At 45.8% G+C, this 27,920-nt stretch overlaps 1 protein-coding gene across 2 annotated transcripts in view; it reads right to left on the bottom strand.

Annotated features, from left to right (window-relative positions):
- Positions 1-420: 420 nt before the first annotated feature.
- The window catches only part of KIF5C (kinesin family member 5C), a 146,780-nt gene continuing 119,280 nt past the window's right edge, over positions 421-27,920 (bottom strand). Inside the window, exons 19-26 of one of the 2 annotated variants that reach the window (XM_023622853.2) lie at positions 27,450-27,559; positions 25,324-25,425; positions 25,030-25,090; positions 20,091-20,162; positions 18,184-18,288; positions 15,891-16,107; positions 14,621-14,727; positions 421-4,219 (exon numbers count right to left, since the gene is read on the bottom strand). In XM_023622853.2, the coding sequence (XP_023478621.1) occupies positions 14,621-14,727; positions 15,891-16,107; positions 18,184-18,288; positions 20,091-20,162; positions 25,030-25,090; positions 25,324-25,425; positions 27,450-27,559 (774 nt within the window). In that variant the 3' untranslated portion in view covers positions 421-4,219. Of the gene's footprint in view, positions 4,220-14,613; positions 14,728-15,890; positions 16,108-18,183; positions 18,289-20,090; positions 20,163-25,029; positions 25,091-25,323; positions 25,426-27,449; positions 27,560-27,920 lie in introns of both variants that reach the window. The other variant, XM_023622854.2, reaches the window with a different exon arrangement.

Here is a 27,920-nt window from a genome sequence, read left to right as displayed (position 1 = left end):
AATCTTTCAACATATATTCAACTCCAATACATTAGTTGAAGAATGCCAATGCTCTAAAATGTATGAGTAGAATAAGTAACTCTCTTGGGGCAAGAAGAAATTCAGCTAAAATACTGGAGCTTTAACTCAATCCTACTTTTAAAAAAGTTGACACAATTATACCAGTCACTATCTTTTCAGTGCCAAGGAACAAATGTCAGGTTTTCTTGGTTCTTCAATGAAAAAGAAATTAAAAACAGATATTCAAGCAAAGTAAAAGACAAAAAGGTCAAGGTTGACTTTACTCATGCTTCCAACTCAGACAGTTGCTCACTGAAATGAACTCCTTTGAGGCCAGACAATGGCTCCTCCTAACACTGGCACTGAGGTCTTAAGTGAGAGTGGCCTTTAGGATGACTCAAATAAGAAAAACAGACCAGCCAAAGTTTAATTCAATTTTATTTTCCACTTTTAGTATTTTTCAAATTATACAACATGCAGTCTGCCGGAGTATCCATACATCTTCATTTTAGAATCTAGAAGATAGCCAAAATTTCCCACGAGCCAGGGGAGGGTCACTTCCAGATCTTTTGTTACATGTACTATATTACAGCATCATTAATTGATATAAACTGGCATTCTCCCCCTCAAACCACCAAAACAAGTTTGTCCACAATTTGTTTAATGAAAGCGACTGTACAGATACATAAATCCCAGAGAATACACATCTGCAGTACACACTACATACTTTACAAACTAGACATGTATAATTCTAAGAATGCCCTATTCCCCTTATAGCTGCACACAAGGAAAAGTATTTAAAACGGAGACACGGTTTGTAAGTGTGTGAGCAAACTTCATGGAGCCGTGCTTCCTTCGGCAGTAACTGGCCCTTACTCAATATTTTTAAAAAGTCTACATTGTTAGTGTTCAATGAAGCCATTTTAGACTATGATGGTTTCTTTAGGTTGCTCAAGATATTGAGGGTGAGACAATGGAGTGAAATCCTCCCCTTCCTCGACCTCCTGCCAATGGAAAGCTTCCCCAACATGTCATATAGCCAGAGTCTAAAAATCTTCTGCCTTGCTAAAAAAAATACACTGCAAAGAGGGACTGTTAAGAGCTGTCATTTGCTTTCAGTTATTCCTCTAGGAAAGGACAGCTGATAATTCCCCCATGAGTCTTGGTGATGGTGTGGTCTGGCCTTGCGCAGGAGTATCGCTTCCTCACGTGAACGTAGGGCTCCAAAGTCCCTGGATGCTACATTCTAGACAAACATTTTTATTTCTTCATTTATCTCAGTATTTCTATGAATTCTAATTTTCTTAATCATATGATACTACTTCCTTTAAAAGCCTTAATCCACACTTACTGTTCTCTCACTACCTGCCATTCAACAAACCAAACTGTATAGCATTTGAAGAAAATGATGCATTTGTACAGAATTCTCTAGTAATTGACCAAAAACACATTTGGCATTACTCTATTTTAGTCTCCAACCGTAAATCTTGATATCCCAAAGAGCACTCCTCTAAGTTAACAACCCACCCTCCTGCAGGTAGAGATTATTTTTATCAATCATCTGGCTGTTCCCTTACAGCATCGAAGAGTAAACGTTCAAGAAGTAGCATGAAATATAAAATTATTCACAGAGGAGAAACACACACTCATGCACACACACACTAGCAAAAAGCAGCAGCATACAAGCAAAAATATAATCAGAGGCTCAGCCTCTCAGAAGTGTGGTTTTTACGTTGAGAGTACAAATGCAAAGGAGCAATGGTCTAAGAAAATGAAAATTGCATAAGTCTGACTTTTTAAAAAAGTGGCCTACAGAGTGTATGGTCTCAAATTTAGCTTTTATGCAAAGTCATATTTAGGGATCCAGCTGAATATACTGTATAATTCATTCCAATAATCTGCCTACCTTTTAGTCACAGGGTAGGAAAATTAGTTTAGAGGTCCTATAAAGATTGAAGCTAGGTGAACTGACTGGCTGATCAGCAACTAGCAGAATTATCTTTAAGAGACATCAAAGCCAACTTTCTCTGTGAATAAAAGCAGAGTGAATTTTCTGAGTCCCGTGTAGAGATCAAGAAATATGGAACTACAAGTGAATGTTTCCTTTTGAGACATGAAAGGGGCAAGCAATTCTTTAGAAGTAGAAAAGGAGTGCCAAGGGAAAAATTACCTTGGAAAGAATCTAAAATAATCTATTAACGAGAGCCCCTCAAAAAAGCATTACTGACCTTTGTTCTACTTCTGAACATCAACTTACACAGCTGCATGATAGACAGTAGCGGTGTGACAATTAGGAATTGGCAATCCACTCGACCAATGTTTTAGCTTCTAACATCAGAGGCAAACATATTAACAGCAAGGTAATAATCTATGCCCTATGATAGTACCTGATGAGGTTTGCAAGACCAGCCCTAGAAGGACCCTTCTATCAGACTGCAAATAGCGATCGGGCAGTTTTACTGGGTGAGGACTGGCAACAAGGTAAGAGAATCAAAAGAATTTTTTAAATGTAAATGAATGCAAAATTGTCATCTTTAGAAATAAATACTTCAGTAGAATTGGTCCTCTTTTCTCCTTACTCTCCTCCAAAAACAAAACACGGATAAACAAAGTGCAACATTCAACAAATAAATTAAGTCCAAGCAGCTTTGCTTTGTTAGGGAAATTTTATACAAGAAGAGTTTGCAAGTCAATTTACAGTCCCTAGTTCTTCATCTCTCTCACACTCACACACACACACACACACACACACACACACACACACATGCTGTCTTGAACCATCTTGGACCCATACAATGATGAGAAAGCTCAGTGTCTCCCCCGGCATCCATTTCATTCCAGTGGTGACAGCAGCAGGGACAGTGCCCACTCATTCATCTTGGGCAGGCACAATGACAGGACAGGTGCTTTCAGGGAGACTGGTTTGGTTATCACTGACTTACCCTCAAATTTGTCAAAACAAGTAGCAGCACACAAGACCAACTCAATTGAATCCTTATCAATTCCCCTGAAAACATCACTATTGGAAATCAATCATTTCAATATGCACAACTGAAAGTAAGAGTTGATTCTGCTTTAGATGCATGGATTTGAATACAGCAGTTAACTAAACGGAAAAAATCCATCCATACCAAATTCTTCTAATTTCTGCCTAGGAAGATGAAACTTACCTATTTGATGCCAAAGAGAGAACTCAAATAGCGATGATGGGTTAAAATACCAACCTACTCATGGCAACTTATTTATAGGCACAAAAATTTGTCAATCACTTCATCCCAGGGCTTCCTTTTTCGACGGTTGGAATGATCCTGGATTTTGTCAGCAATCCCCCCTAAGGCTTAAGACAGTTCCCTAGAGAAAGAGGCCATCCCCAATGCAAGCTCCAGTAGGATCAAGGAGGAGGAAGCGAGGCGGGGGCCAGCCCCTTTCTATTCATCCAACTCTGCAGCATTTTCAACACTTGAAGGAATGACGTTCAAACGGGGCTGGCTGAGACTAGTTGCTGCAGGTTCAATAGCAAGCAGCTCAGAGGCGAATTTTATGACTTTTTGCGTTTACACAGATATGTCTGAATGAACAAATTCTACATTGCTACTGTCAGATTGTTTTTCTGCCTGGAAGAAATTTGCTTTGCATTTTAACAGGTGCCATACTAAAAGGTGTATTTTACAGATCCAAAGATGTGAACAGGGTATTCAAAATGCTTCTTTGGGGTAATTTGTTTCGGAAAAGTGTTCAGAATGAAAATTTTGAACCCTATAGCAGCACTTTTTATGTTCCCTAAAAATAGAAAGTAATGTATTTATTTTACAGGAAACCAGACAGGTGTGGTGGAGCGTGATCCCCCACCTCCACGGCACTTGGTTGTTCCCCCCAGGGAATGGCACCTTAGGGTGTCTGCTGGGACAGTGCACTGCCAAGAAAGGAGGCTCCAGGGACCGCCCAGAGACCACCCAACGCCCCGAGGCCGAGGCCGCGGCATCGGTTCCCAGGAGTAAGTGGATCTTCTGTAATCGTCCACTTCAGCTTCCTCAGGAAGAGAAAAGTCCAAGCACACATCTGTACACAGAAATTCTACACAGCTCACACGTCTGAAAGCGGTGTACTGCAGATGCCTGGGGAGGCAAGTGTACAAGAAAATGGAAATCGTGTAGAAGGGAAAAAAATAAAGGAGTTGGTGATTAATGTAGTCCTTGACATGCTGCGTGGAGAGTCACATCTGTTGAAAGAGAACCAAAGAGAGAACACAGGGGTTAGAGAACACAGTGGAAATTCACTCCTCAGAAAAAAATGGTTTTAATTTGACATATGTAGACCAGAGTTGACCAATAGAAATAATATGTGAGCCACATATTTAATTTCAAATTTTCCAGTGGCCACATTGAAAAGTGAAAAGAAACAGGTAAAATTAATTTTAATAATGTATTTTATTTATATTCAACATATTATCATTTCAACATGTAACCAGTATTACATGTGGAGATATTTTATATTATGATATCATTATTGAGATATTTTACAGGCTTTTTTCCAGTGTTTGCAATCTGGTGTATATTTTACCCTTTCAGCACATCTCGATTTGGGCTTGGCCACATTTCAAGTGCTCAGCAGTCATATGTGGCTAGTGGCTCACATATCGGATGGCACTGCCTCCCACTTATTACTTTTATTGCTAAGTATTTAGCCCTGACAACAGTCTCTTCCAAAAGTCAGTGGTATCTATTGAAACTACTGAAATTCAGAGAAACAATGCATTTCCTCATTCCTAAGGGGAACTCAAACACCATTTCTCATTTGTCAGCACTTGGGATGTCCAGGCAGGTCAGACACGGCCAGGCCCTAACACAGGCTCTCTCAAGAAAGAGGTCCCCAGTCCTGGCAGGGATGTTTCACCACCACGGGGTGATGAAACTAGTAGACTACCCTGTTGGTTTCACCCCATTTGCCACCAGATGCTCATCGGATCATGGTCAGGTCTCCAGGATGAAAGTCTGGACTAGTCCTGACTCAGAGGTCAGCCCTGAGTGGCCTTCGTCAGCCTTTGGACCAACTCCAATAAACTCAACTGTCAGGAAGGAACTGAAAGCTCAGCTTCCTCACCCAAGCTGGAAGCCCTGGGTCTGGCTGTGGTCTTGCCTATAGGTTTTGTGCAGAGCTCACGGTGCTCATGGGGTAGGGAGGGGGAGACAGGAGAGGCAGGTAGCACTCCATCCTTGAGAAACATGGGAATTGACTGGCACAGGAAATAGGACAGATACTAAGAAAAACTCAACTGCTCTTCTGATTTTAAAAAGAACTCCATAACCTGACACGCTGTGCTTTCTGTGCATCTAGAAGGCTTATATCCAAATTTAGTGCTCAGCTGCAGTAAAGATCTCAGATTTCTGCTACAAAGCTCTCTCTAACTCTCTTCTCTTCACTCTCCTGATTTATGTGTTATAATAATATTGTATAATATTGTTTATAATATTATATTTATAATATTATTGTGTATAATAATATTGTTATAATATTGTAAGCAACATCAAATATTTTGTATTTTGTATAAATAAGCAGGATGCAAATTATAAATAAAGAGAAAAATTCAGAGTGTGGAAATGGACTATGAAAGTCGGTAAGAGCAAAGTGGGTGGGGGAAAAAAAGAGGAAGATAGAAATTGAGTAGGAAAGAGAGAGAGCACATTCTTTTTTAGAATACACCTCCTCCCTGACACGGAAAATAAATCTTCAGGGAGCTCATTTGGTAACAACTGCCTCTTGCACCAACACTGTAATTGCTCACAATCACAAAGATGCTCAATTAAAAGTGGTTTAAACAACCTTATATGGTAATATTCATATCGTTTTTAGAAGTCATAGAAAGAGAGATTTGTCTTTGGGAAGAGCATCTCTAATGTTTAGGCTTTCTGGTGAGATTTTGTGCTTATTATCAGGACCAGAAATGAGAAACCTAAAAGCATGGTCATAGTTGTCATTTAAATCCATTTTGAGCTGCAAACCAATGGGCCCAGGAACGCTTTCTGAATAGCACCATTGAAATCCCCCTTACACTTTCCTTACAGGTTTGTTTTTCCAAGCACACTCTCTCAGAATCACTTATGGGTCACCCTGGTCAGACGAGATGATCTTCGTGTGTGCCTGGAGGCAGGGAGGTACCAAGCACATACCTTAAATTGTAGGATTATTGTAGGATTATGGCTTAACGCGATGATTGCAGCCAAGCCATGTTGACAAAGCCAAACATTAGACGCACAGACTCACCGGGGTAGCCTCAATAACTCCAGCAGACCATGAAGTGACACGATTTCCACTACAAGGCCTTTCATTCAAATCTCCGTCTCCCCCCATCAGCAAGATTCAGCATGTCTGACTAATAGTTTGGAAGAAAGAGGGGGCCACAAAGGAGGCTCAATCTACCTAGTTTGGTCACCTCAAAGAGGGCAAGAGAGAGCTGAGATTGTGACAGCTGCCAAAAGGAAAAACACAGGAATCCCATCAATAAAGGCTCCTTTATTCTGAAGAGGCTGTTCTTCCTCATCCTGAGTTAAAGATCTTTATGGGCCTGTCTGCCGAAGAGTCTTCCAGCAGGCCCAAGAAAAATGGATTCAACTAGGATATCCTATCCAACCCCAACTATCTGGATGTTCATCTCCTCTGATAAATTCGGGAGAGAAAAGGGATATAACTTTCGAAGGTAAATGGGTTAGTCCCAAAAGAAACCATTTCTGACTGTTCTGATCACATAGATTGGCCCCCAGGAGAGGTTGGCGAGTCCTGAGAACATTTAAAACCCAGTTCTGTTGACCCTCTTAGATAGTTCAGAGTAGTCACTCACTCCTCTAAAAGCATGGTACCAGACCATGAGACCTGCTACTGGACCATCCCTGGGCCTCTGCCACGCTGGAGATGGTAATTCAAAGTGGCAAAGTGTGACCAGATTTAAAAGGAAATAAAATCGCCTTTCTTTTAGAAGGGGTGGGAAAGGCTAAAGAAGGAAGCTAATTATATAACAGTTTTGCAAGAAGTATTTAGAGATTTTCCCCCCCAACTTTGGCTTTTGCAATTGCTTGCAGTGGATTTACGCTTAATCCAAACAGTACATACTCTTATCTTTTCTTTTGCCTTTCTACAATTCAACCCCCATGCTATAAGAACCACCAGTTATACTCCACGTGTCACTGCTGAGAAGAGGTGGATCTGTGTCACAAGAACATTAGTGCAGTCTGCTGTGGAGGGACAATCTCAGTTGTTCCGAACTTGTAACTGTGAGAGACACGACGTTGAGAAGGACTAAAGTGTAGCAGCCCACTGCACTGCAGACGAAATAAAGAGTTCTTTCTTCCAGGTCCTCCAGGATTCCTCCCTCTGGATTCACAGTGCTACTTTCAAAGTCCTAGGTCACAACAGTGCCCACCTGCAGATATTTCTGTTCTCGCTCCCTGAAGTCCTGCTTTGTCTAGACTGGTCTAGATGATGACAACATGGGCTAACACTGCGTGCTTGTCTTGTGCTAGACATTCATCTAAGCTCTCTGTAGATATTAATACATTTAATCCTCACAGCCACCCTGTAAGAGGTACCGTCACTGGCCACCTTTTACAGAGGAAGACACTGAGGCACAGAGAGATGAGGTAGCTTACCCAGCACATGGACAAGCTGGGATTCAAACCCAGGCAGTCCAGCTCCAGATCTTGAGCCCACAATCACCCAGCTACCCTGCCTGTAACAAAGAGTTCCCCTGCATGCACATTCTTGTGACTCAGTCATCTAATTGCTAGGATTTTCCAACAGCAGTAGCAAGTAGAACGGCCTAGTGGTTTGGCGGCAGACCACATGCATGGCTTAAGGATCCCACATGACTTGCTGTAAATGAGGCTTCTTGGCTTCACTACTTTGCAGGGCTAAACCCTAAAGCAATTCTTCCATGTGAGGAGTGAACTCATTTCTGCTGTGGGCATAAGTCAACTTGTGAATCTCACGCATGTAAAATATTTTTTATTTGTGATAAGGTATCAAAACCAGGAGAAAACTCAAGGCAAATCCCAACAATGGTGAAGACAGGTTTGATCCAGTTATTTAGACAGAGAGAAGAGTAACAAGAAGGAAAGACAGAGCGAGTCAGAAAAGCAAATAGAGCATAAATGAGTAAGAGCCAGCTTGGGAAGCTCAGCCTGAACCTAAGGACCTTCACAGTTCAAAGAAAGAAGAGCCAGTGGACCTAAAGTTTAGGGGTTTAGCTGATGGTAATGAACACCGGGAAATGGCCAGGGACAGAGTCAAGGAAATCTGAGGTTGAAGTGCTAGGCTAGCACATATTGGATTTCCTGTCTTTAATGTCTACTTGGATTTTCCCTGTTTGGGTGTAGCCTACTGTGACAAGACATCTTGGAGTAGAAAGTCATTTGTGCATTCCAAATGGTAAGGCCAAGTGTAACAGGCTGAAGATCCTGAATGTGATGGGCACACAGACCAACTCAGGGTCCAGTCGTGTCACGACACATGGAAGTACAGGCATGCCAAACCCTACAGGAAGCAATGCATACCAGAGTCAGGTCGCACCTAGCTCTTTATTTTCAGCAAAAGACCATCTTTCATTAAATTATGTTAAGCTTGGTCATGTGGATTTTTGATTTGTGGTTTCACTTTAATCTAACTTCTAAATTTGTTTGATTTGACGGTTGTGTAAGATCTGTAAATATAGGGAGTGTATACTGTTTTAAACTTGCAAATACTTAAATATTATAATAAAATAAATAAACTTTGGAAATCTGTAAGAATTTTGTTTCTTTAAAAGTACTCTATTTACTATTCAAATTTGAGAAATAATGGTCTAAATCTAGGAAAACCAAAAGACCATACTGCCTCAAAGCCTTTCAGAATACAGCTGTTTCAGCAATGCCCCACTGGCGCCACCTGGTGGACACATTTGAACAAGCGCCCAAAGGCTTGCCAAAGCATTGCCAGGAAAGGAAGTCCAACTCCAGTACCCTCAGAACCAGGGAGCTGGACAAGCATTTAACCGGCGTCTACATTAAATGTGGGGCCTCCAATAAGCACAAAGCACTGCCCGAGAGACCTATTTCACATCCTTTCTCTTCTCCAGGCTTCAACCCAGTGCCCCACCCCCAACCCCAGCTGATAACCTGCCTTCTTACTTGCAGAAGAAAATAAGCACTAAGAAGAGACCCGTTTCACCTCCCTGCACACCCCATCTACCACCTACCAGTATCTGTACTTCCTACTCTGCCTTCCTGTCACCTCGGGTTCAGTGTCGCCTCTGCTTTTGCTCACGATCGCAGCCCCCCTCTTGTAGCCAATACTCTATACCTGTAATTCTCGGTCTCCTACACTATCAATTTCCCCTCTCAGCTGGATCATTACCATCAGCATACAAACAAGCTGTAATAGTTCCCATCTTAAAAGAGAAATGCAAACCGCATTGACCCCACATCCCTCTGTTCCTCTGCCCCTTCAAAGGCAACCCGAAGCTGCTGGCTGTTGCTGTCTCTACTTCCCCAGCCCCACTCTCGCTAGTCTTGCTAATTGGGCTGCTTCCCCCCTCACCTGAAGGTGCTCCAGCTGAGGTCACCGCCCTCTGGCCTTCGCCAACCATCCAGTCTCTGTCGTCATCTTCCTGGAGCTCTGAGCAGCCTTTGACACAGCTGACACCTACTAGGAACCAGGTCTCCCCTCTGGTTCCCCAAACCTCACGATCTCCTTCTCAGTGCCCTTTGCCAGTACCACCCCCTTTTTCTGACCTTTCCATTTGCCAGTCCCCAGGGCCTGGTCTAACTCTCCCCATTGCTTTCTGCCCTGTTCACCCTTTCTCCAGGTTGCTCTTCCCAACCGACGACCTTAAACACAATCTACAGGTCATAACTCTACCGTCTCAGCCCTGACCTTTCTCCTGAGCTGCAGACTCATCGATCCAACAGCCTACTCAACTGACACATTGGATGGTGGGCTAGGTTGAATATCTAGGAGGCATCTCATAATCAGCATGACAAAAACCAAACTCTCAGTTTTTCCATAAAAACTGCTCATCACCCAATCTTCCCAGTCATAGCTAAAAGGCACCAATATTTACCTGGTTGCTGAGGTTCAAGCCTAGGAACTCCCTTTGACTCCCATCCATCCCTCCTCCTCTGCCCTCCATGCTCAGCTCTCACATACGGGCTGGCTGACCACCTGTTGCCACCTCTGCTGCCACCACCTTGGCTCAGTGCTATTCCCTCCCAAGTGGACACTTGCACTAGCCCCCTAGGGGGGCCCCCTGCTCTTACTCTCACCTCACCCGCATCCTTCTCCAGCATCCAGCCCAGGGTGGCCTTTTTTAATCATGAACCAGGTCCCACCACTGCCGGGCCCAAAGCGCTGCAGTGGCCTCACACACTTAGACCACACACGCTCACCCCCGCCTCAAAGGCCTCATTTCTCTGGACCCCACCTCCTCCCTAACCACCTGAATCATGATGGTCTCCCCCTGTTCTCTGTGCTACAGCTCGATCGGCCTTCTCCTAGCTTCTCATCTTGCCACAGTCATTTCCACCTTCCAGCGAGTGCCCGTGCCACTCTGCCCCAGGGCACTGTGTGGCTGGCATTTTTCATCATTCAGCTCTCAGCTTCTTCTAAAGAAGAATCTCCCATCTCTATTCTATTAACTTGGTTTTTCTTTGTTTTTTTTTAACAAAGTACTTTTTGTCTTTTCTTTTTGTTTAAAGATTGGCTCCTGAGCTAATAACTGTTGTCAATCTTTTTTTTTTTCTTCCTGCTTCTCTCCCCAATCCCCCCCGTACATAGTTGTATATTTTAGTTCTGAGTCCTTCTGGTTGTGGCATGTGGGACACTGCCTCAGCATGGCCTGACGAGCGGTGCCATGTCCATGCCTAGGATCCAAACTGGCGAAACTCTGAGCTGCCAAAGTGGAGTGTGCGAACTTAACCACTCAGCCATGGAGCCAGCCCACTACTAACTTGTTTTTATTTTCGTCAGAACACTTATAACTCTTTGAAGTTGCCTTGTTTATTTGCTGTCTGTCTCCCTGCAGCAGGCATATCACGGCACAAGAACAGAGTCTTCTTTGCCTCATTCACTGTTGAACCAAGTACAGAACAGGCTCTCAGTGCCTGATCCCAGATGAGGAAAGGGAGGCTGAAAGAAATCAAGCAGCTTGCCCAACATCACAGAGGAGTAAAGCCAAGGCCAGGGCTGGAACTCATGTCTGGTCAATGCCATATCCCATGTCCTTAGCTTGCTGCACTATACTGCCCCACGTCCAGCTTTGCAGTTTAAAAAAGATGGCTGCCCTCCCCCTGGAGCAGCCGCCCTTTATGTGAACTGGATGAGATAGAAGCCAGCAGTATCCTGGGCTCTTTTCATTTCTACATGATGGCATCTTTAGTTGCTCTGAGACTCTGAGCACAAAGCAAAATACTTATTCTGACTATACTCCTTGAACCCTGAAATGAAGCAGAAATAAACCTCAGAGATATCCAGATGCCAGCCAGCTAGGAATACGCCACTCTGGCTGCAACAGGAGGGCTGGGAAGAGTCAGCAGCTGACACCATTTCTACCCAGGACAGAATGAGAAACCCAAAGAGCAGGCAAGATTCTCTCAAAAGAGCTTTGATCTCATCTTAGCAACAAATTCCATATTTCCAATTATTTTTTAAAGAATGACTTAGCATTTCCTCCCTTCCAATTATAATTCCCCACTCCATTGATTACTGTACTTCTTTTAACCTCCAGTGACAAATGCTCATGTTCTTAAAAATAGTCAATATTCCTGTTCATAACTTTTAGATAAATAAATGATAGAATCTTTAAAACCCCTTATATCTGTTCATAGCACCAAATAGGATACTCAGATACAGGCCTTTCCCACGCAGGGGTTATAATCTTCTGCTACAGAAAGACTAAAAACCATTTCGTAACAACTAAATGAACCAAAGGAGAATACGCACCAACATTCATCAACCGTCTGCTATGTGCCAAGCTCTGCACTGCCCGTCTACACCACAGCTGACATCTTTATTTAGCACTGTTATGTGCCAACAGCTTAGAAGTATGACCTCATTGAGTTCTCATATTAAGGCCAATGACCCAGGGAAAGGATTCTCCCCATTTCACAGACAAGGAAACCAACTCTGAGGTTAAGTTGAAGAAAGTGGAAGACCTGATACCTGATCCAGGTCTGCTGCCCAAAGCCAGGCCCCTCAACCACACGGCCATCCTGACAACTGGAAAGGGGCCTGTTTGTTCTGAGACACTGTGAGAAAAGCACCCAGCTACAGGAGTCGTATGCACAGATAAGGTAGGTCCAGGAGGTTCCAGTTTCAGATAAAATCATCAAAACCACTCATAACACTTTGAGTCAAGAAAGAAACAAATCGCCATGATGGGTGAGGATGGTTCTGTTACTTTGAAGGTCTCAAAAGTCCCACCAGACCCACTGATTTTCAATCTTCAGGGTGACAAGAGGATATACAAGTGATGAATGGCCAACATTTGGTTATACATACCTTACAGAAAACGTGGGTCTGGCAGACCTTGATGGGATTGCATGAGGAAGTGACTGTCCACTGCACAGTCTCTGGACCCCAGAATCCCTGGGCCAGAATATTTATTAAGAGCTTGCTGGGAACCAAGCACAGAAACCTCTCTGCATGCTTACATCAGATGGGGTAATGTAGATATTACATCTACGGCAGCTGCATATTAGGTGTTTGATAAATGCAGAGTGCTGGTTGCTCACCCCAACATCCATCTCCACGTTCTCAGCAAAAGAACACTAGTCTTACTTGGGGCAGCGATGCGCCCAGCTAAAAGACTACCTTTCCGAGCATCCCTTGCAGCTAGATGCAGTCACATGCCTCAGTTCCTGCCACAGGGATGGGGGCATCAGTATTGTATGGGACTTCTGGAAAGGCTGCTTAAAGGAAGTTGATTCAGCTGGGAGAGCTGAACGTAGGCATGATAGCTATGGAATATGGTAGGAACTTGGAATGTAGGCATGACAGTTAGAATTGCAGAAGTCATTTTGGTAACCTTGAGGATGGAAAGTACTTATTGAGGACAGTGGGTCTAAATTTAAGAGGCTAGCTTTCTGTTGTCACTGTAGCGTTCTTTTACCAGCCATTGACAGACCACCTCAAATTTCCTTTACATGACAGAGAAGTAAACTTTCAACCTGTATAAGCCACAGTTACTTTAGGATCATAGTTCCCAAACTTTGGTGGCTAACAGAACCACCTAGGGTACTTGGTAAAAATACAAAGGCCCAGGCCCTGTGCTGCTTCAATGAGCCTGGGCCCCTGGGAGCTAGATGAGGCTGACACCCACGAAAGTTCAAGAACCACTGCTTTAGGCTTTTCTGTTCTAAGCAGCCCAATTTGATCTTACAGCTCCCTTCAAGCATGTTTTGATAACTTGCAGTCAAAAGCAATTTGATTTTATTTGATTGAAAGCAGAGATAGGATCTGAATGGGGTGGCCCACTGCCAAGATCATTCCCCACCCACCCTTTTAGGATATGGCAGGTGGTGGTGGGCACGTTGTCCACTCACCGGCTGCCTCAGCCTTTCCCCCTCTTCCCATTAATCTGGGGCAGCTCAGGTGAAAGTTGTCTGAGAGCAGCCTCCAAGCTTCCTCCTTGGAAGCTGTAGTCTGAGTCTTAGCAGTGCTCTCACCTTCCCTGAGTGCGGGCTCCAGCCCCCTTACATGTACCTTCCTCACCCTGATGCAAAAAGGGCTGGGTAAGGAACCGCTGCTCTCCTGAGCTGCCTCGACCATTATGGCTTCGCCATGCAAGCTCGTCCATCTTGCAAGCTAGCTTCCTGAGTGAGGGCTTAGAGTGCAAGGACAACACTCAGAGCCACATCCTCCCACCCACAGGTGACCAGTTCAGAGTTAGAGTTTTTCTAAACAGAGTTTTCTGGCTACCTAGTCGTCTGTCTGCCCAGCCCAACCAGGAACCTCTTTTCTCCATCTTAAGTACAAGAGGATGTGCTTGTGCTCACTGCTTCTTCTCTCTTGCAAAGCATATCACTGTTTTTTTCTTTTTGCTGGTAGAGCAATGTCAGCATGTGGATTGTAGGAAGAGAAGTTTACAGACCATCATCTCAAAGACAAAAGGGGTCTGGACCCACCTAGGTATAAATAGCACAATTTTTGAATACCCCATTTGTCGAGTTCAGATAATAATTATAAAAATATGACTTTCCATTATCTGGCTCTTTCTTTATATTCAGTGCCTGAGACTTAAAGCAACCTCCACGTCCGTCTGTTCTGGGTGAAAGCAGTTGACAAACAGGTAATGCCCTTTCGGATGCCAGCTACAGAGGAGAGTCCCACAGACAAAAGAAAGCTCCGGTGAATCATTCACCACACCTCACCATTCCTGGAGGGTCCCCTGGTGCCAGGTGGCCCTGCTGGAAGACCTGAGGCTCCAGACCGAGCTGAAGGGCGGCCCAGCTCCCTGACAAGCTGAACCCTGAGCCCTGTCCTGGAGCAGAGCCGAACTCCTCTCTACTGCAGGTCCACACGCATGTGGCTGAGAGCCAGGCAGGGCCCAGGGCCGCCCTGAGAGAAACCACCCCGACACCAGGGTCTCACTTCATACTTATTTCTGGTAGTGAGTGGAGTTTGAAGAGCCACCTCCTCCCCCTCGGATGGCGTGGACGGCCGTGGGAGACGACGCCGGGTAGTGTCCAGGGCGGATGGGCTTCGCTGTATCCAACCAACAGAAAGGAGAGAAGAGACATTCAGAAAGGGCTTCAAAAGCCCCACCCAGATACCTACAGGTCCCACGCAAAAACCAGGAGGCACCATCCTTGTCAACATGGCCATGCTCAACCCCCAGACCTTTCTGAACACAGAAGGCTTGCCCTCCTGCTCGTACAGTTAGCTAATCCAGGGCACCTGATGTGCAGCGAACAGAGAGAACTTACAGATTATTTTAATTCAAACTGAGGAAAATTAGAAACAAAGTGCTTTCAGTTTTATCTGAGGAACCCCATGGGTTCCCAGGGCATCTCTGCAGCCCTGAAACTGGATGCAGAACTCTGCCTGTGATGCATTTTTCTGGGGAGAGGTCCAGAGCTTTCAGCAGATTTTCAAAGGGTATAAAATGTAAATAAATGCAGCGAACTAAAGTATGATCTTAAAACTAGAACTGTGGAGTTGCTGGTTTACAAAACATCTGCACAGCAACACCTGATGGTAAATAATATTACATGTTATTGGAGACATGTCAATCTTTTTAAAAAAGGCTCTCTAGAGAACATCCGGAAACCCCCTTCTTCCCATGGCTCTATCCTAGGAACCAGGACTTAGCAGCTAACTCTCATTCTCTGAATGGAATCCAGGTCTTGAAGGGGCCAGACTTCCCGCCCCCTCCCTAGCTTGGACCTACACCTGGCTCACAGATCCCAGGCCTGCCTCTTTCTGGAGTATTTCCAAACCTGCACTTGCAGGCCGCTTTCCCTGAGGCTTCTGGCTACATACAGCTCTTTCGTGGTTCTGCCTGGTGCAGAAGAGAAGCGGCCTTCAGGCCTTGCTGAGAAAGATAATGTACCTCTGTTTACAGCCAAGCATCTTTGCCTACAGCCTAGGCTGACTGGCTTCTCTGCTCAGCTCAGCAACTCTGAAGACCACAATGTACACTGTAACATCTCGGTCTAAGGAAGTGGGCTCCTGACATTCCCATTTTCCCAGGATGAACACAGGGTGCTGGGAGGTGCCGGCTGGCCCAGGTCCTGCAGGCCTGACCGCAGCATTTCAGATGTTCTGGAGCGGCCGCCCAGAGCCTCAGAGCAGCCTCAGAGCACCAGCGCTTCTGGCCAGCAGAGTCCTCGCCTTTTATGATGGGCCCAGGTGGGAGGCGCACTTACCAATCTGGGCCGAGTGGGCCCTCCTGGCCATGTTCTTGGCTCGCACGGCCTCCTTGATGCGATCCACTTCCTGCTGGTAGCGCTTGCGGTCCCGCATGGCGTTCTCCTTGGCCTCCTTCAGTGCGCTCTCCAGGGCCTTGACGCGCTCCGCCGTGGCGCGCAGCCGCTTCTCCAGCTTGGGCAGCTCACAGCGCAGGTCTGCGTTGTCGCGCACCAGCTGGGGCGGGAGGGGAAGGAAACGTGAGAGTGACCAAGGAGGCCGTGGGCTGGCAAGTGAAGCAGACCCAGTGTGTGGGGCTGAGAAACTGACAGGAGAGCAGCTAGAAGCGGACTGTGCATCAGACCAACTGACCCCTGCCAGGTCATCTTGGAAAGCCCCTATGACCATACACCCTGGGAGCAGCAAAGGAAAATGAAATTCCCATCCCCTGGGACCCCAGTTTGCTAAACAGATGATTCACGGGGGCGAGGAAGGGGGGAGGGCTGTATGATAAAATTAAAAGCCATTTCCAGCCAGGTAAAATTTGGGGCTTGGGCAGGATTTACTTCCTCTTTTGTTTGAGTGGGTGGGGAAATAGTGTGAGAAAATTGACTACTGGGACGTCAGCCTATGAAAGCTAAGAAATGCAAAGCAAGTTCAAAAGCACTCAGTGAAAGACACACATGTTCTAGAGCTCTCTGAAGGCCTCCTTCCACGGAGGACCCTTTGTCTACACCAGCATGTGGTTTGGACTCCACTTTGCAACATACCCAGAGGTTCACAGGTGATTTGGAGGGAGGAAGGGGGGACTGCTCACTCTTTCATTACCTAAGACCCTGAATTAGGAAGCAACAGGCTCGCCTTGGGTTAAGAGTGCGCACAAGAGCCAGCTCTATTATTTCCTGGCCATCTGACTTAGTGTAAGTCATTCAACCACCATAAGTCTTGAGTTTCTCATCTATAATAAAGGATATTACATAATAGGGCTATTGTGGGAATCCAAGTGGATCAAGAAAAGTTTTGAAAATCAGAAAGTGCTACACAAAGGTGAACTCTCTTCGGGTCCACACCTGTACTCAGTAGCCCTGTATCCCCAGCACCAGCTCCAGTGCCTGGCAGAGAATAGGGTTTTGTTTTGTTTTTTCTTTTTGGTGAGGAAGATTGGCTGTGAGCTAAGATCCATTGCAAATCTTCCTCTTTTTGCTTGAGGAAGACTGGCCCTGAGCTAACGTTTGTGACAATCTTCCTCTATTTTGTATGTGGGACACCATCACAGCATTGCTTGATGAGTGGTGTAGGTCCACACCCCAGATCTGAACCCACAAACCTGGGCCACCAAAGCAGAGAATGCCAAACTTAACCACTATGCCACTGGGTCAGCCCAAGAGAGTAGGTTTTTAAGAAATATTCATTGAATTCATGAATAAAATAATTAATGAATTTCAGAGCCCTATTTCAAGTTCCCTGGCAGTTTCTGCTTTTATATTTCTCATCAAAAATTTGCTTGAATGACTTCAACCATTTGAATCTGTCATCCTCCCTCTGGAGAAAAATGCCATCATCAGTAATATTGAAGAGAACTTAACAAGTCAAAGAGAAACGACATCCCATGTGGTCCAGAAAGCTGGACCATTTGTATCATATCCCAGGTCTTTAGGATTTAGGGAAAACAGTCATGAACATTCCTGCATTTAAACAGAAAGGAGGCAACCTGCTGAAATCACCAGTTGGTTTGGACATGGTTATTGCTCTCTGTCACTCTAGACAAACTCCAGGGCATCACAAAGGCCTGAGAGGACGCCCAAGATCGCCAGAAATAGGGCGACAGAACAGAGAGGGTGCCAGTTCTGGTCTCAGTTCTCCCACCCGTGGGATGAAGCAAATCCCTTCTTCTCCCCATCTGCTTCCTCAGCTGTAAAATAAGAGGCCTGAACCAGCTCAGTGGTACCCTCTTTGCATTCTGTGTGCCTTGGGGTCCAGAGACGTCATGGGGGACACCAAGGCCAGTTGGGGGCCAACATTGGGACTGGAGGCAGGATGAAAAAACGGGACTGAACCCCCACTCTCCAAACCCCAGAGAGCTCAAACTCAATTCCTTATATTTGGCTTTGATTTAAAAAAAGTATTTTATATATAAAAGAAGTCACTGAGGACTAAAAGATTTCAAGGACCCTGCTGGCACTAATGTTCTCTGGCGACATATAGTGTTTTTACGTTCAATACCAGAGCCCTCTCTTGGCATTGCAGCCACATCTGGCAGAGTTTCTTTCCAGGAGAGAAAGCAGCAGAAGGAAGCTGAAACAACTCTCCTACCTGTTTGTGAACCTTAGTGAGCTGTTCCAGGTTATTCTCCAGGAAGGAAATTTTCTGCTTCTGGGCAGCACTGCCCCCTCCGTCATCGCTGTCCAGCTCTACGCTCTGTAGCAACACCAAGGGGTCAGCGGGACATGCCTTCACACCGCCTACCCTCAGCCCCAACATAATGTGGAGATCCATTCTAAACCTTCTTTAAAAAAAAAAAATCCTCAATCCCTAAAAGGTTCTTATGAAAGCAAAACTAAACATAGGTTCTCTCTAGTCTCTTTAGTTTCCCTCTTCATCACCTCTGCGACGGCTTCTCTCTCCTCCCTGGTCCAGGTCCTATGCTCCTTTCTATTTTGCTGACTGTGGCCCCTACCCACCTGACTGACCGATGTCATTCTGGCCTTGAAATCTCCCATCATTCTCTGCCCTCTTTATTTTCATTTCCAGGCCTCCAAACTTGGAGAACCATGCCATCAGTCAGAGGCCGCAGTAAATCCATGCTCAGACCCTCAGCTAGACATTCACACCACAGCTCAGCAGGCCTTTTGCTCATCCCTAGCAAACTGCCTGGATCTTCTCTAGTCTCCGTGGGCTCCCATGCTCTTCTTTCCCTCTCCACTGAGGACAGATCCTCCACATTAACTGCGAAGATCGAAGTCGTCTGACGCATCTCTTTCCACTGTTAAGGATTTCCCTGCAAATGTCTCCATCTTGATTTCTCCACTTCTCTTCTCTTGGAAAATGTATCCCTTCCCCTTACCAAGCCTAATACATCCAACTATGCTATTAATTCTGTCCCTCTCAGATCTGATTCTATCCATCACCTCCTATTTTTTACATATTTCACCTCTTTCCCTTGGCTCCTTCACACAGACACCCATGCACACACATGTGCATGCACAGACACATGCATACACTTAAGTATGCCTTTCTTCCATCCTATTATTCCTCTGGATATGACCCATTGCTCCACATCGATCACTTTTAAACATTTTTAAGGATTAGTCCCCTTGCTGCTTCCACCTCTCCCTCCCTCCTGAAACCTCTCTGAGCTGTTTTGGGGATTCCCCAAGATCACTGTGTATGGCGCAAACAAGCTCAGATTCAGAAGTCACACGATCTGGATTCCAATCCTATGTCTGGCTCTTGCCAGCTGTGTGATCTTGGGCAAGTTATTTAACCTCTGAGCCTATCTCCACACTTGCAAAACTGAACACTAAGAACCACTGACATGGCTGCTGGGAAGAGCAAATAAGACACCAGATATCAAAGTGCTTCATACACTGCGACCCAGCCCCTAACAGCCTCCTAATAGGCAAATATGAGGCTCCTGCCTCTTAACTTCTCTAGGTTTCTGGCATTGCTCACCAGGCTTCGGGGCAATGCTGTCTGACAAGACCCCTCTGGATTTCCCTGCATTACACACAGTGGCCTTCACACTGCGGCCGGCTAAATGCAGTCATGCATTATTTAACAATGGAGATACATTCTGAGAAATGCATCATTAGGTACTTTTGTTGTGCGAACATCATGGAGTGCACTTACACAAACCTAGATGGTATAGTCTGTTACACACCTACGCCATACGGTACTAATCTCATGGGACCACCATCATATGTGGTCCATCACTGAACGAAACATTGTTATGTAGCGCATGACTGTATGTGTTCATTTGAAATGAGGCCAGGAAAAGGATTATAACTTCCTTTTATTAGAAGGAAAAATCAGATAGAAAAATGCTCCCAAGTATTTTTTTGCCTCTAGCACATTCTTTTAATAACATTCTCTGGCATGAAGTAATTAATTTTTAAGCATAACCAGCCCCAATTTAAGCAAGTGATATTTCAACTGAAAATGATTCTCTCTGGCCATCTTTTCTTTTCTTCTCAGTCCCAGTCACACAAAATAGAACTCACTTTTTTAACCCGGGCGGTCAGATCCTGGACAAAGAGTTTACGGAGATTATGCAGAGTCTGCAGTTCTCGAGACTGGAAGAGAAGATTGTTAAATTGCCACTTACGTGGGGGAACACATTGAATTTATGGTCCATCTAGCACCAGCCCAGCAACCCCAGATGTCTCCACACACACCATGTGAGCCCACAGTTGAGGCTGTGGTGACCCCCCACTTCCTCTGACCTGCCCTCCACACGTGTCCATCCCCTCCACCCAGGGTCATCTCGGGAGCACCCCAGCATGCAGAGACTGAGAATTCCCACCATGAATTGTAAAGTAGAACAAAGCCTGCTCATTCGCTGTGTTCTAAATGGAACTCATTTTCCCCCCTCAACCACAAAAATTCAAAAATGTCCTCATAAAAATTCCCAGTAGGCTGTGTTGTACCAGAATGGATCCTTTTCTTCCTCTCATTTATTACATACACATTATATATAATGTCAACAAGTTTAAATGAAAAGTTAGCCACAGCATCTCCCACCCCAACTGACTGGACTTCATGTTTCTACCCACTCCTGGCCTCCTGGCCCCGGTCCATATGTTCATTTACTTTACGTCACTGAGCTTATGGACGAGGCCACCAGTGGACCTTCCACCGGGTGACCCTAGGCAACTGATCTAACCTTTCTGTGCCTCAGTTTTCGTATCTGTAACATGAGGATAAAAATAGTAGCTGCCTCATAGCTGCTGTCAAGATCAAATGAGATGATCCTTCTAGAACTCTTACAACAGTTTCTGGAACATAGTATGAGGTCAATAAATATTAGCTGGTATCAGTTTATTGATGCATCATATTTGACAGCCATTTCTTCATTTGGCTTTTATTGTTTCCTTTTGTTGTCGTTGTTATAACTTTCAGAGTAATTAACTTCTTGGGGGCATTTTTTAGTCTTCATTTCGGATTATTTTTGTGCAAATGAATCCTTAAGAATTAGACTGCTGAGACAAGGGTCTGAGTCAAACCTGGTGACCTTTGTTAACAAGATCAGAAAACCAAAATAGTTCCTTTCATTTAAGTCTCCATGTATTTACTCCACGAGATAGGATTAGTTCCTTGCAAAATATTTTCCCATGAGGGAGGAGAGAGAGAATCTCACATTTATACTTTCCACTTAGTCCAAGTTGGTCTACTCTAACACAAAATGTCAAGGGATGCAGCTCACACACGCTCACAGAAAAACGGAAGGACAGGCTATAAAGCCATGGGAACACTAAGTTTCTTAGAATAGAGGTTCAATGTTAATTTATGGTCTTATTACTGGATCCAGTTCTGCAATTCTGTGTTGAAATAAGAAGCACCTGAAGTCAATTGCTTCCTCGAATGAAGGAAATTACTTTCTGCAGGAAAGCAAACAGGTCTGTTATTATGAATACTCTGCTCATCGTACCTGTGCAAGGCTTAGCCACCTTCCAGGGCGGGTGCAGGGGTGCAGCTCAGAGCTCACATTTATGCAGACATGCTGTTCCACACCCCTGCCCAGGGGAGCTCAGCTCCCAAACCCCACTCTGCATGCTCTCCTTCCCACTTCAGAGGTTTTATTACTGATTGAATTATAATCACAGTAAATATTTTCCATGAAAAATGCCACTACACCAAAGGGAAACGGGAAGAGGAGACAGAGGTGCCTTGTCAAAGGGCCAGGCATTTCCTTGGGGCCTCAGTCTCAAATAATATACAGCCCTGAGATTGGCGACTTTCTCTCATTTTTGTTTGTTTTTAGGTGAATTCAAGAGTTTAGGAAGGGCAGTTGAAGGTCTTGGAAATAGTTTATAAGTAGCACATTTATGCTTAGGCAACTAACATTTGGCTTCCTACAGCAATGAATTTTCCTCCAACACATTCATTATCATTTCCTCCCGCCACCCCAATTCCCTTCTCTCAAATCCTTCCCCATCACGGCCGCTGCCCTCTGTGTAAAAGCACAGAGCTCAGCTTCCAGTCCCGGTGGACAGGGATGGTGGGACAGAGAGACAAAAACACAAGGCCCGTCAACAAAGCAGGAGGAGAGGTCCAGCCCCAGAGCCCAGACCAAGTGTCCTCTTAAAGCGTGATGTCTGCCTGGGGCCCAGAGATGCCCTTGACAGCCAGTTGGCCTTTTCCGACATCGTCCCCTGAAGGGGGCTTCACAGACTCCAAGCCCTGGATGGTGGGTTCCATCCCCTGCCCCACCCAGACATGCAAGGAGGTAGAACAGGCCTTGGGCTATGGAGGGCTCAAGAACGGTCAGTCAAGGACAACGTGCCTGTTTCTGCAGAACATATACAGCTTGGGGAGGATTCTGATGGAAAGTTAAGTGAAAATATCCAAGTCTAAAACGGCACATACTGTTGGGTTCCAATTTTGGGTTTAAATAGCATATATGTGTGATGTGTGTGGGTGGTGAGAGAGAGAAAGTGAGAGCCACTGTGTCAGTGGGTCTGCCCACGTATGAGTGACTGGGTGTGTGTGGGGGGGTGTGCGACTGAGAGGCAGTAGGCATGTGAGTGTGCGTGGGGAGGGTGTAAACGTGAGTGTGGGAATGGAAGTGAGAAAGTGGGAGGGAGGGAGAATGAGTGGATAGAAATGAGGAGGATAGTGAGGAAAATCTGTGGTTAAAAAATGTATTCAAAACATCAAAAAGGCAAAAGGATATGCCCATGAGTGAGTGTGAAAGAAAGCATGTGAGTCAGAGAGAGTGAGCATGTGGGGATAAGTGTGGGAATGTGTGAGTGAAGGTGAGTGAGAGTGTGAATGAATGAATAAATGAGAGTGACTGTGTAAGTGAGCAGAAATGTGAGAGCACATGAGTATGAGAATGAGACTACATGTGAATGTGGTAGGGGGAATGTCCTGAGTGAGCGTTTGTGGAAGCGTAAATGAGTGAGGGGATAAATGAGTGTGGGTGTGAGTAACGGTGTGAGGTGAGGGTGAGTAAGAATGTGAGAGTGAATGAGTTCATGAGAATGACTTGCAAGTGAGCAAAAGTGAAGGTGTCAGGGAGAAGGTGTGAATGCTCATTAGTGAGTGTGAATGTGTATGTGAATATGTCATGGGGTGTGTTGAATGAGTGTGTGCAAGTTGTAAGTACCTGTGCATGGATGAGAGTGAAGGCGTGTGAGTGTGTAGATGAGCACAGGCATGAGAACACAAAACTGAGGGCCTGTGGGTGTGACAGTGAGTGAGTATCAGCACTTGTGTGGTGTTGTATGAGTGAGTGTGTGTGATGATGTGTGTGCATGCGTTTGTATGAGGGAACAAGTAATTGTGCATGAGTGTGGATGAGTAAGTTGTGAGTGTGAATGAGACTGAGAGAGTGGGAGGGAAAAGAGTGAACATTGGTGGAGGGTGTGGAAGGGCGGGTATGGCAGGGTTATAGAGTGTGGAGAGTTGAGGTGTAAAGGAAGAAAAGATACTGAAATAGCGTTTATCTCTGGCTGGTGGGAATACAGGAACATTTTAATGTTCAATATTTTTCTGAATTTTTATAATTATCTCTAATTACAGGTATCACTTCTAGGGTAAAACAGACACAGACGAAGCAATTTCATGGCTTCATTCCAGTGTCCTACAGCCGCCCTGTCCACCGTCTTCTCTACCATGCTTGAAAGGCCCAACTTCCTTTGAACACAGTCATCCTACTTCTGTCCTGAACGGTTTGTGCCCTCCGTTCCTCCATCTGGCTTTGAGCAGCAACTCACAGCAGCCCAGGACCCAGAGCGCAGCCTCAGGTCCAGCCCTGAGCAACCACTGCCTACAGCCTGGGGTCACCAGGTTCTTGGAGACAGGCTCAGACCTACATATATTCACAGGACACACGAATGGAATCAAAATATGTAACTGTATCTAAACAACAGTTTCTGCCGTATTGTTGTATCTTTGAAATGACTGGACGCGTTTACACCAAATTGAGAGGCTATTTTGGGATGGTCTGTCTCCAGACACTGGCTGCGTAGAACTTTGAAAGGCTCTCGAGGGCCCTGGGAGCCAGGCAGCCATCTTCCAGAGCAGCTGAAATGGAAGTTGACCAGAGAAGACAAATACAATGAATTCAGACGCAGGACGGAGAAAACCAGCCAGGATTTCAAATGATGAGCCTTTCCAAAGGTAAGTCGATCTGTCACTCCTCTGCCCCAAACCCAGCAGGTCTCAAGGCCCTGCCTGGACTGCACTCCCTCTCACCTTGACCTCTCTGTGCCCACCTCCTACCCCGTCTCCTTCTCTTGGCCACAGCCACACTGACCTCCCTGCTGTCCCCCAACATGCCAGGCATGAGCTCACCTCAGGGCCTTGGCACTGGCTATTTCCTTTGCTTGGAAGGCTCTTCCCCTAGACATCCCTATGGCTCCCTCTTTCACCTGCTTCAAGTCCTTGCTCAAATGTCACCTCCTCCTGGGGCCTCCTCGTGTCCCAACCACCACCCTCTGCACTTTCTAGGACCATCTCATGGAGGTCATGATGTACTTCCTTGTTGTTCACTGTCTGTCTCCCCGAGTTGAAGGTAAGCTTCACACAGGCCAGGATCTTATTCTGTTGTTTGCTGATGTAACTCACGCACCTAGAAGAACGCCAGCCCTGCGCAGGTGCCCTAGAAATATCCACTGAATGTTGAATGGAAGTAAGTCACAACTTGCAGTGGCTGTAAAATCGCAGGCACTGATTTGCAGTTCAGTTTAATTCTCACTCAGGGGCTCCAGGGTTACAGCACTAAGGATGCACGAATGATTGACTGATTGGTTGACTGATGGTGAATCATTCTGTCAAGAGCTGGGGAATAAATTCTACAACTCTCACTTATGATACATCTAAAACGATATGCGAGAAAGGTGCGCACAGATAAAATTTTAGAATAGACAAATTCAACAAATCATCAACTAATCTGGTCTTCAAGACTAAAATGAGTTGGGAAGCATGTTGACATACCACTGTCTCCTCCAGCCCTTTCAGGTCCTCTCTGGCTTGTTCCCTTTTATCATTGAGCAATCTAAAAAACAAAAAGGAACCATGAACCACCAACGGGGCACCAGAGATTTCCACAGATACCGTTTGCATCTGCAGATAAATCAACAAAACAAACCAACTCGCGCAAATATCCACTGTCTGTTTTAAATTGGCCCGACCTAACCAGAATATCTGGGTATCTGAATCACAAAAGTAGACTTCCTAAGACTTCACAGGGATGAGAGAAAGCAGAAGAGGGATGCAAAGGGCACTCACAAGAGCTTTTCCAGCTTCATCTCTCTCTCCTGGTCCTCTATTTTCAGCTTGTTATAATCAGAGCTGAGCTTCTCTTGTTCCAGTTGCAGTTTCTGATTCAAACTGAAATTGAGAAGAAAAAGGAATACATTCCACATCAGTCTGAAGCTCCGAGTCATCCGGCTACATACGTGGTTCTGTTCCAGCCCCATCAGTTCTGTGCAATAAAGGCGGCAATTCGGGAGGGTTGTGAGGGGTCAGAGAAGAGCCTCACAGCTTCCTCCTGCCCAAGAGAAAGCTAATTTCTGAGGAGCATCAAAGAGGCATGAAACATAAGCCTTTGAGGATGTATTTATAGTTGGCTTGTGCAAGAGCTTTGGGGGAGAAATAACGAGATGGGAAAAGGGCTGATAGTTTAAAACAGAAAGAATAAAAGAGAGCCCAGAGAAAGAGTCAGAAGAATTTGCTTTATCTGCCCGACAGATGGCACGCGCCCACTCAGGGAACCTGATTTGGCCATTTTGACCTTCCCTTTTTCTCCAGTCCAATATTCTGAAAACATCTCGCAAATCCAAATTTCTGGCTGACACAGGGACGGGTCCAATCTATGCAGTCCTCAAGGAAGGGGACCAGAGAGAGGAAACCAAAGCAGCCCAGGGTCTGCTGCAAAAAAGAAACTTGCCACCGGGTTGGGGGCATTAGGTCAACATTTACATCAGCCTAATACTCATAAAACCTTTCGTAAGGCCATGCCTCTGACTGTAAAGGAACAGACTAGGCAATACCTGAAGGAGAAATCCAGAGTCCCTTTGAAAAGCACAGGACAAGGAAATCCCCACCTGCTAACTGGCTCACCAACCCTCCCTCTTTCTCATCTTCCTTCCCTCTCTCCTCTCCCCTTCCAGCTGAACATTTTGAGGGTGATTAATCAGGGTACGGCACTGGAGACAGGCTTGCAGGGGAAAGCACAGCAGGAACGACAGCATGGGGCAGCACAGAAGAACGGGGGCAGGACGATGTGAGGTGCTTTCCTTAGGTGGGCTGTGCTGAGTCCCCATCACACCACTGACACTTTTGCTCTGGGTGCCAGTCTCTTCTTTTAAAATGCAAATGGACTGTGCGAGCAGCTCACAACATCGGAAAGAGATCTGGATCAGTAGTCTGGAGAATTAAACTCTAACTCCAGTTTGATTTCTGTTTAGTAGTGTGACCCTAAGTAAATCATTTAACCTTGCTTCCCACGTTGACAGCTCTTTCTTCATCTACAGAAAATGGGAGGGGAAGGAGCCTCTTCTTTAGTCTAGACCTGGGGGGCGGGCAGGGGGGTATCAGTGGATGGAGTTATATTTTTACATAATTGTTTTCCCATGTCTTTTATTTGGGACATTTAAAAACATTATTGTACAAAGAGGTTCAAAGATTGCCAAGGGATTCACTGTGCAAAAATACTAAGAACCCTCAGGAGAGGGTCCTGAAGACACCTCCCAGCTGGGAGGCAATGAGGCGATGATGTGAGAAAGTAAGAGAGAAAGAGGGAGAGGTTGCCATGGAGCCGGAGACTCTTCAGTGGCTGTGACAGGACAGGAGAATGGCCTTGAGGGGGGCATCACCAGAGACAAGCTGCAATGATGCCGTCCTGGCAGACGCCACAGGTCCACCAGCATAGACACATGACAACGTGGGTCCCTAAGCAGTGTGCACATGCGACCAAGTGGCTCAGAGTTGTGCAGTGTGCATGCACGTGTTGGGCTGAGGAGGCAATGGGAGCTGTCTACCTGGAGCATTTATCAACCTATCAGAATGCCTGAGTCAGGACCAATTTAGGGTCTTTTTTGTACTTTCATATAGACAGCGTCCCCATCACATATGTCTGCCCGGCTGAGTCACCAACGTGACCCTACTCCTCGAGGACTAGGAAGGAGAGCTGGGCCCGCCTGCCACCTGCCGCACCAGAGCCCCCAGAGGCTCAGCTCCAGATGGGAGAACAGACTGCGGAAGCAGCACGTCCAGCCCGCTGGGGCACGAGGGCAGAGCCCAGAGCCCACAGGGCGAGAAGAGCACAGACCTTGGCTAAAAGTCACATCCTTCCAGGCTGGCCCAAGAGTCACGCCCATCCCCATGTCCCAGGAGCCCCGGTGCCAACTCACTCCCGAATCTCATCAATGATTTTCTGCTTCTCCTCAATTTCATCTCGAAGTCTGGAAAGCTGCTTCTGGTGGGCTTCCCGGTGGCTCTCCATCTGCTGCTCCAGTGCCTTCTGCAAGCCAGGCCGAGAGAGATGTGTCAGCCACTTGTTGGCTCTCAGCCCAGTCTGTGACAAGTCCTGGACCACTTCTGCCTCCAACCCCACACCCCTTGGCTGTAAGATCCCAAAACTGGGGGCCCCAGAACCCACTGTACTTTACTGGGACAACAAAACCCAAGGATCTGTAATGAAACGGAGAGGGTCCTAGGAGCAAATTAGCCCATTGCTCAAGTGAAAAGTTTTCCCCTGACCTTCTACAGATCCCTCGAGCTACATGGCTTCCCCAGCCAGGTCAATCAGAGGGCACGGACCTCTTGCTACACGGTGACCTCCAGTAAGGCGTGTCACCTGTGTGAGGTGCATTTCCTCACCT

This window comes from Equus caballus, chromosome 18, assembly GCF_041296265.1.
Source record: "Equus caballus isolate H_3958 breed thoroughbred chromosome 18, TB-T2T, whole genome shotgun sequence".
Classification (NCBI taxonomy): domain Eukaryota; kingdom Metazoa; phylum Chordata; class Mammalia; order Perissodactyla; family Equidae; genus Equus; species Equus caballus.
Note: the sequence above shows the minus strand (reverse complement) of the source record. Positions and strands in the feature narration are given on the sequence as shown.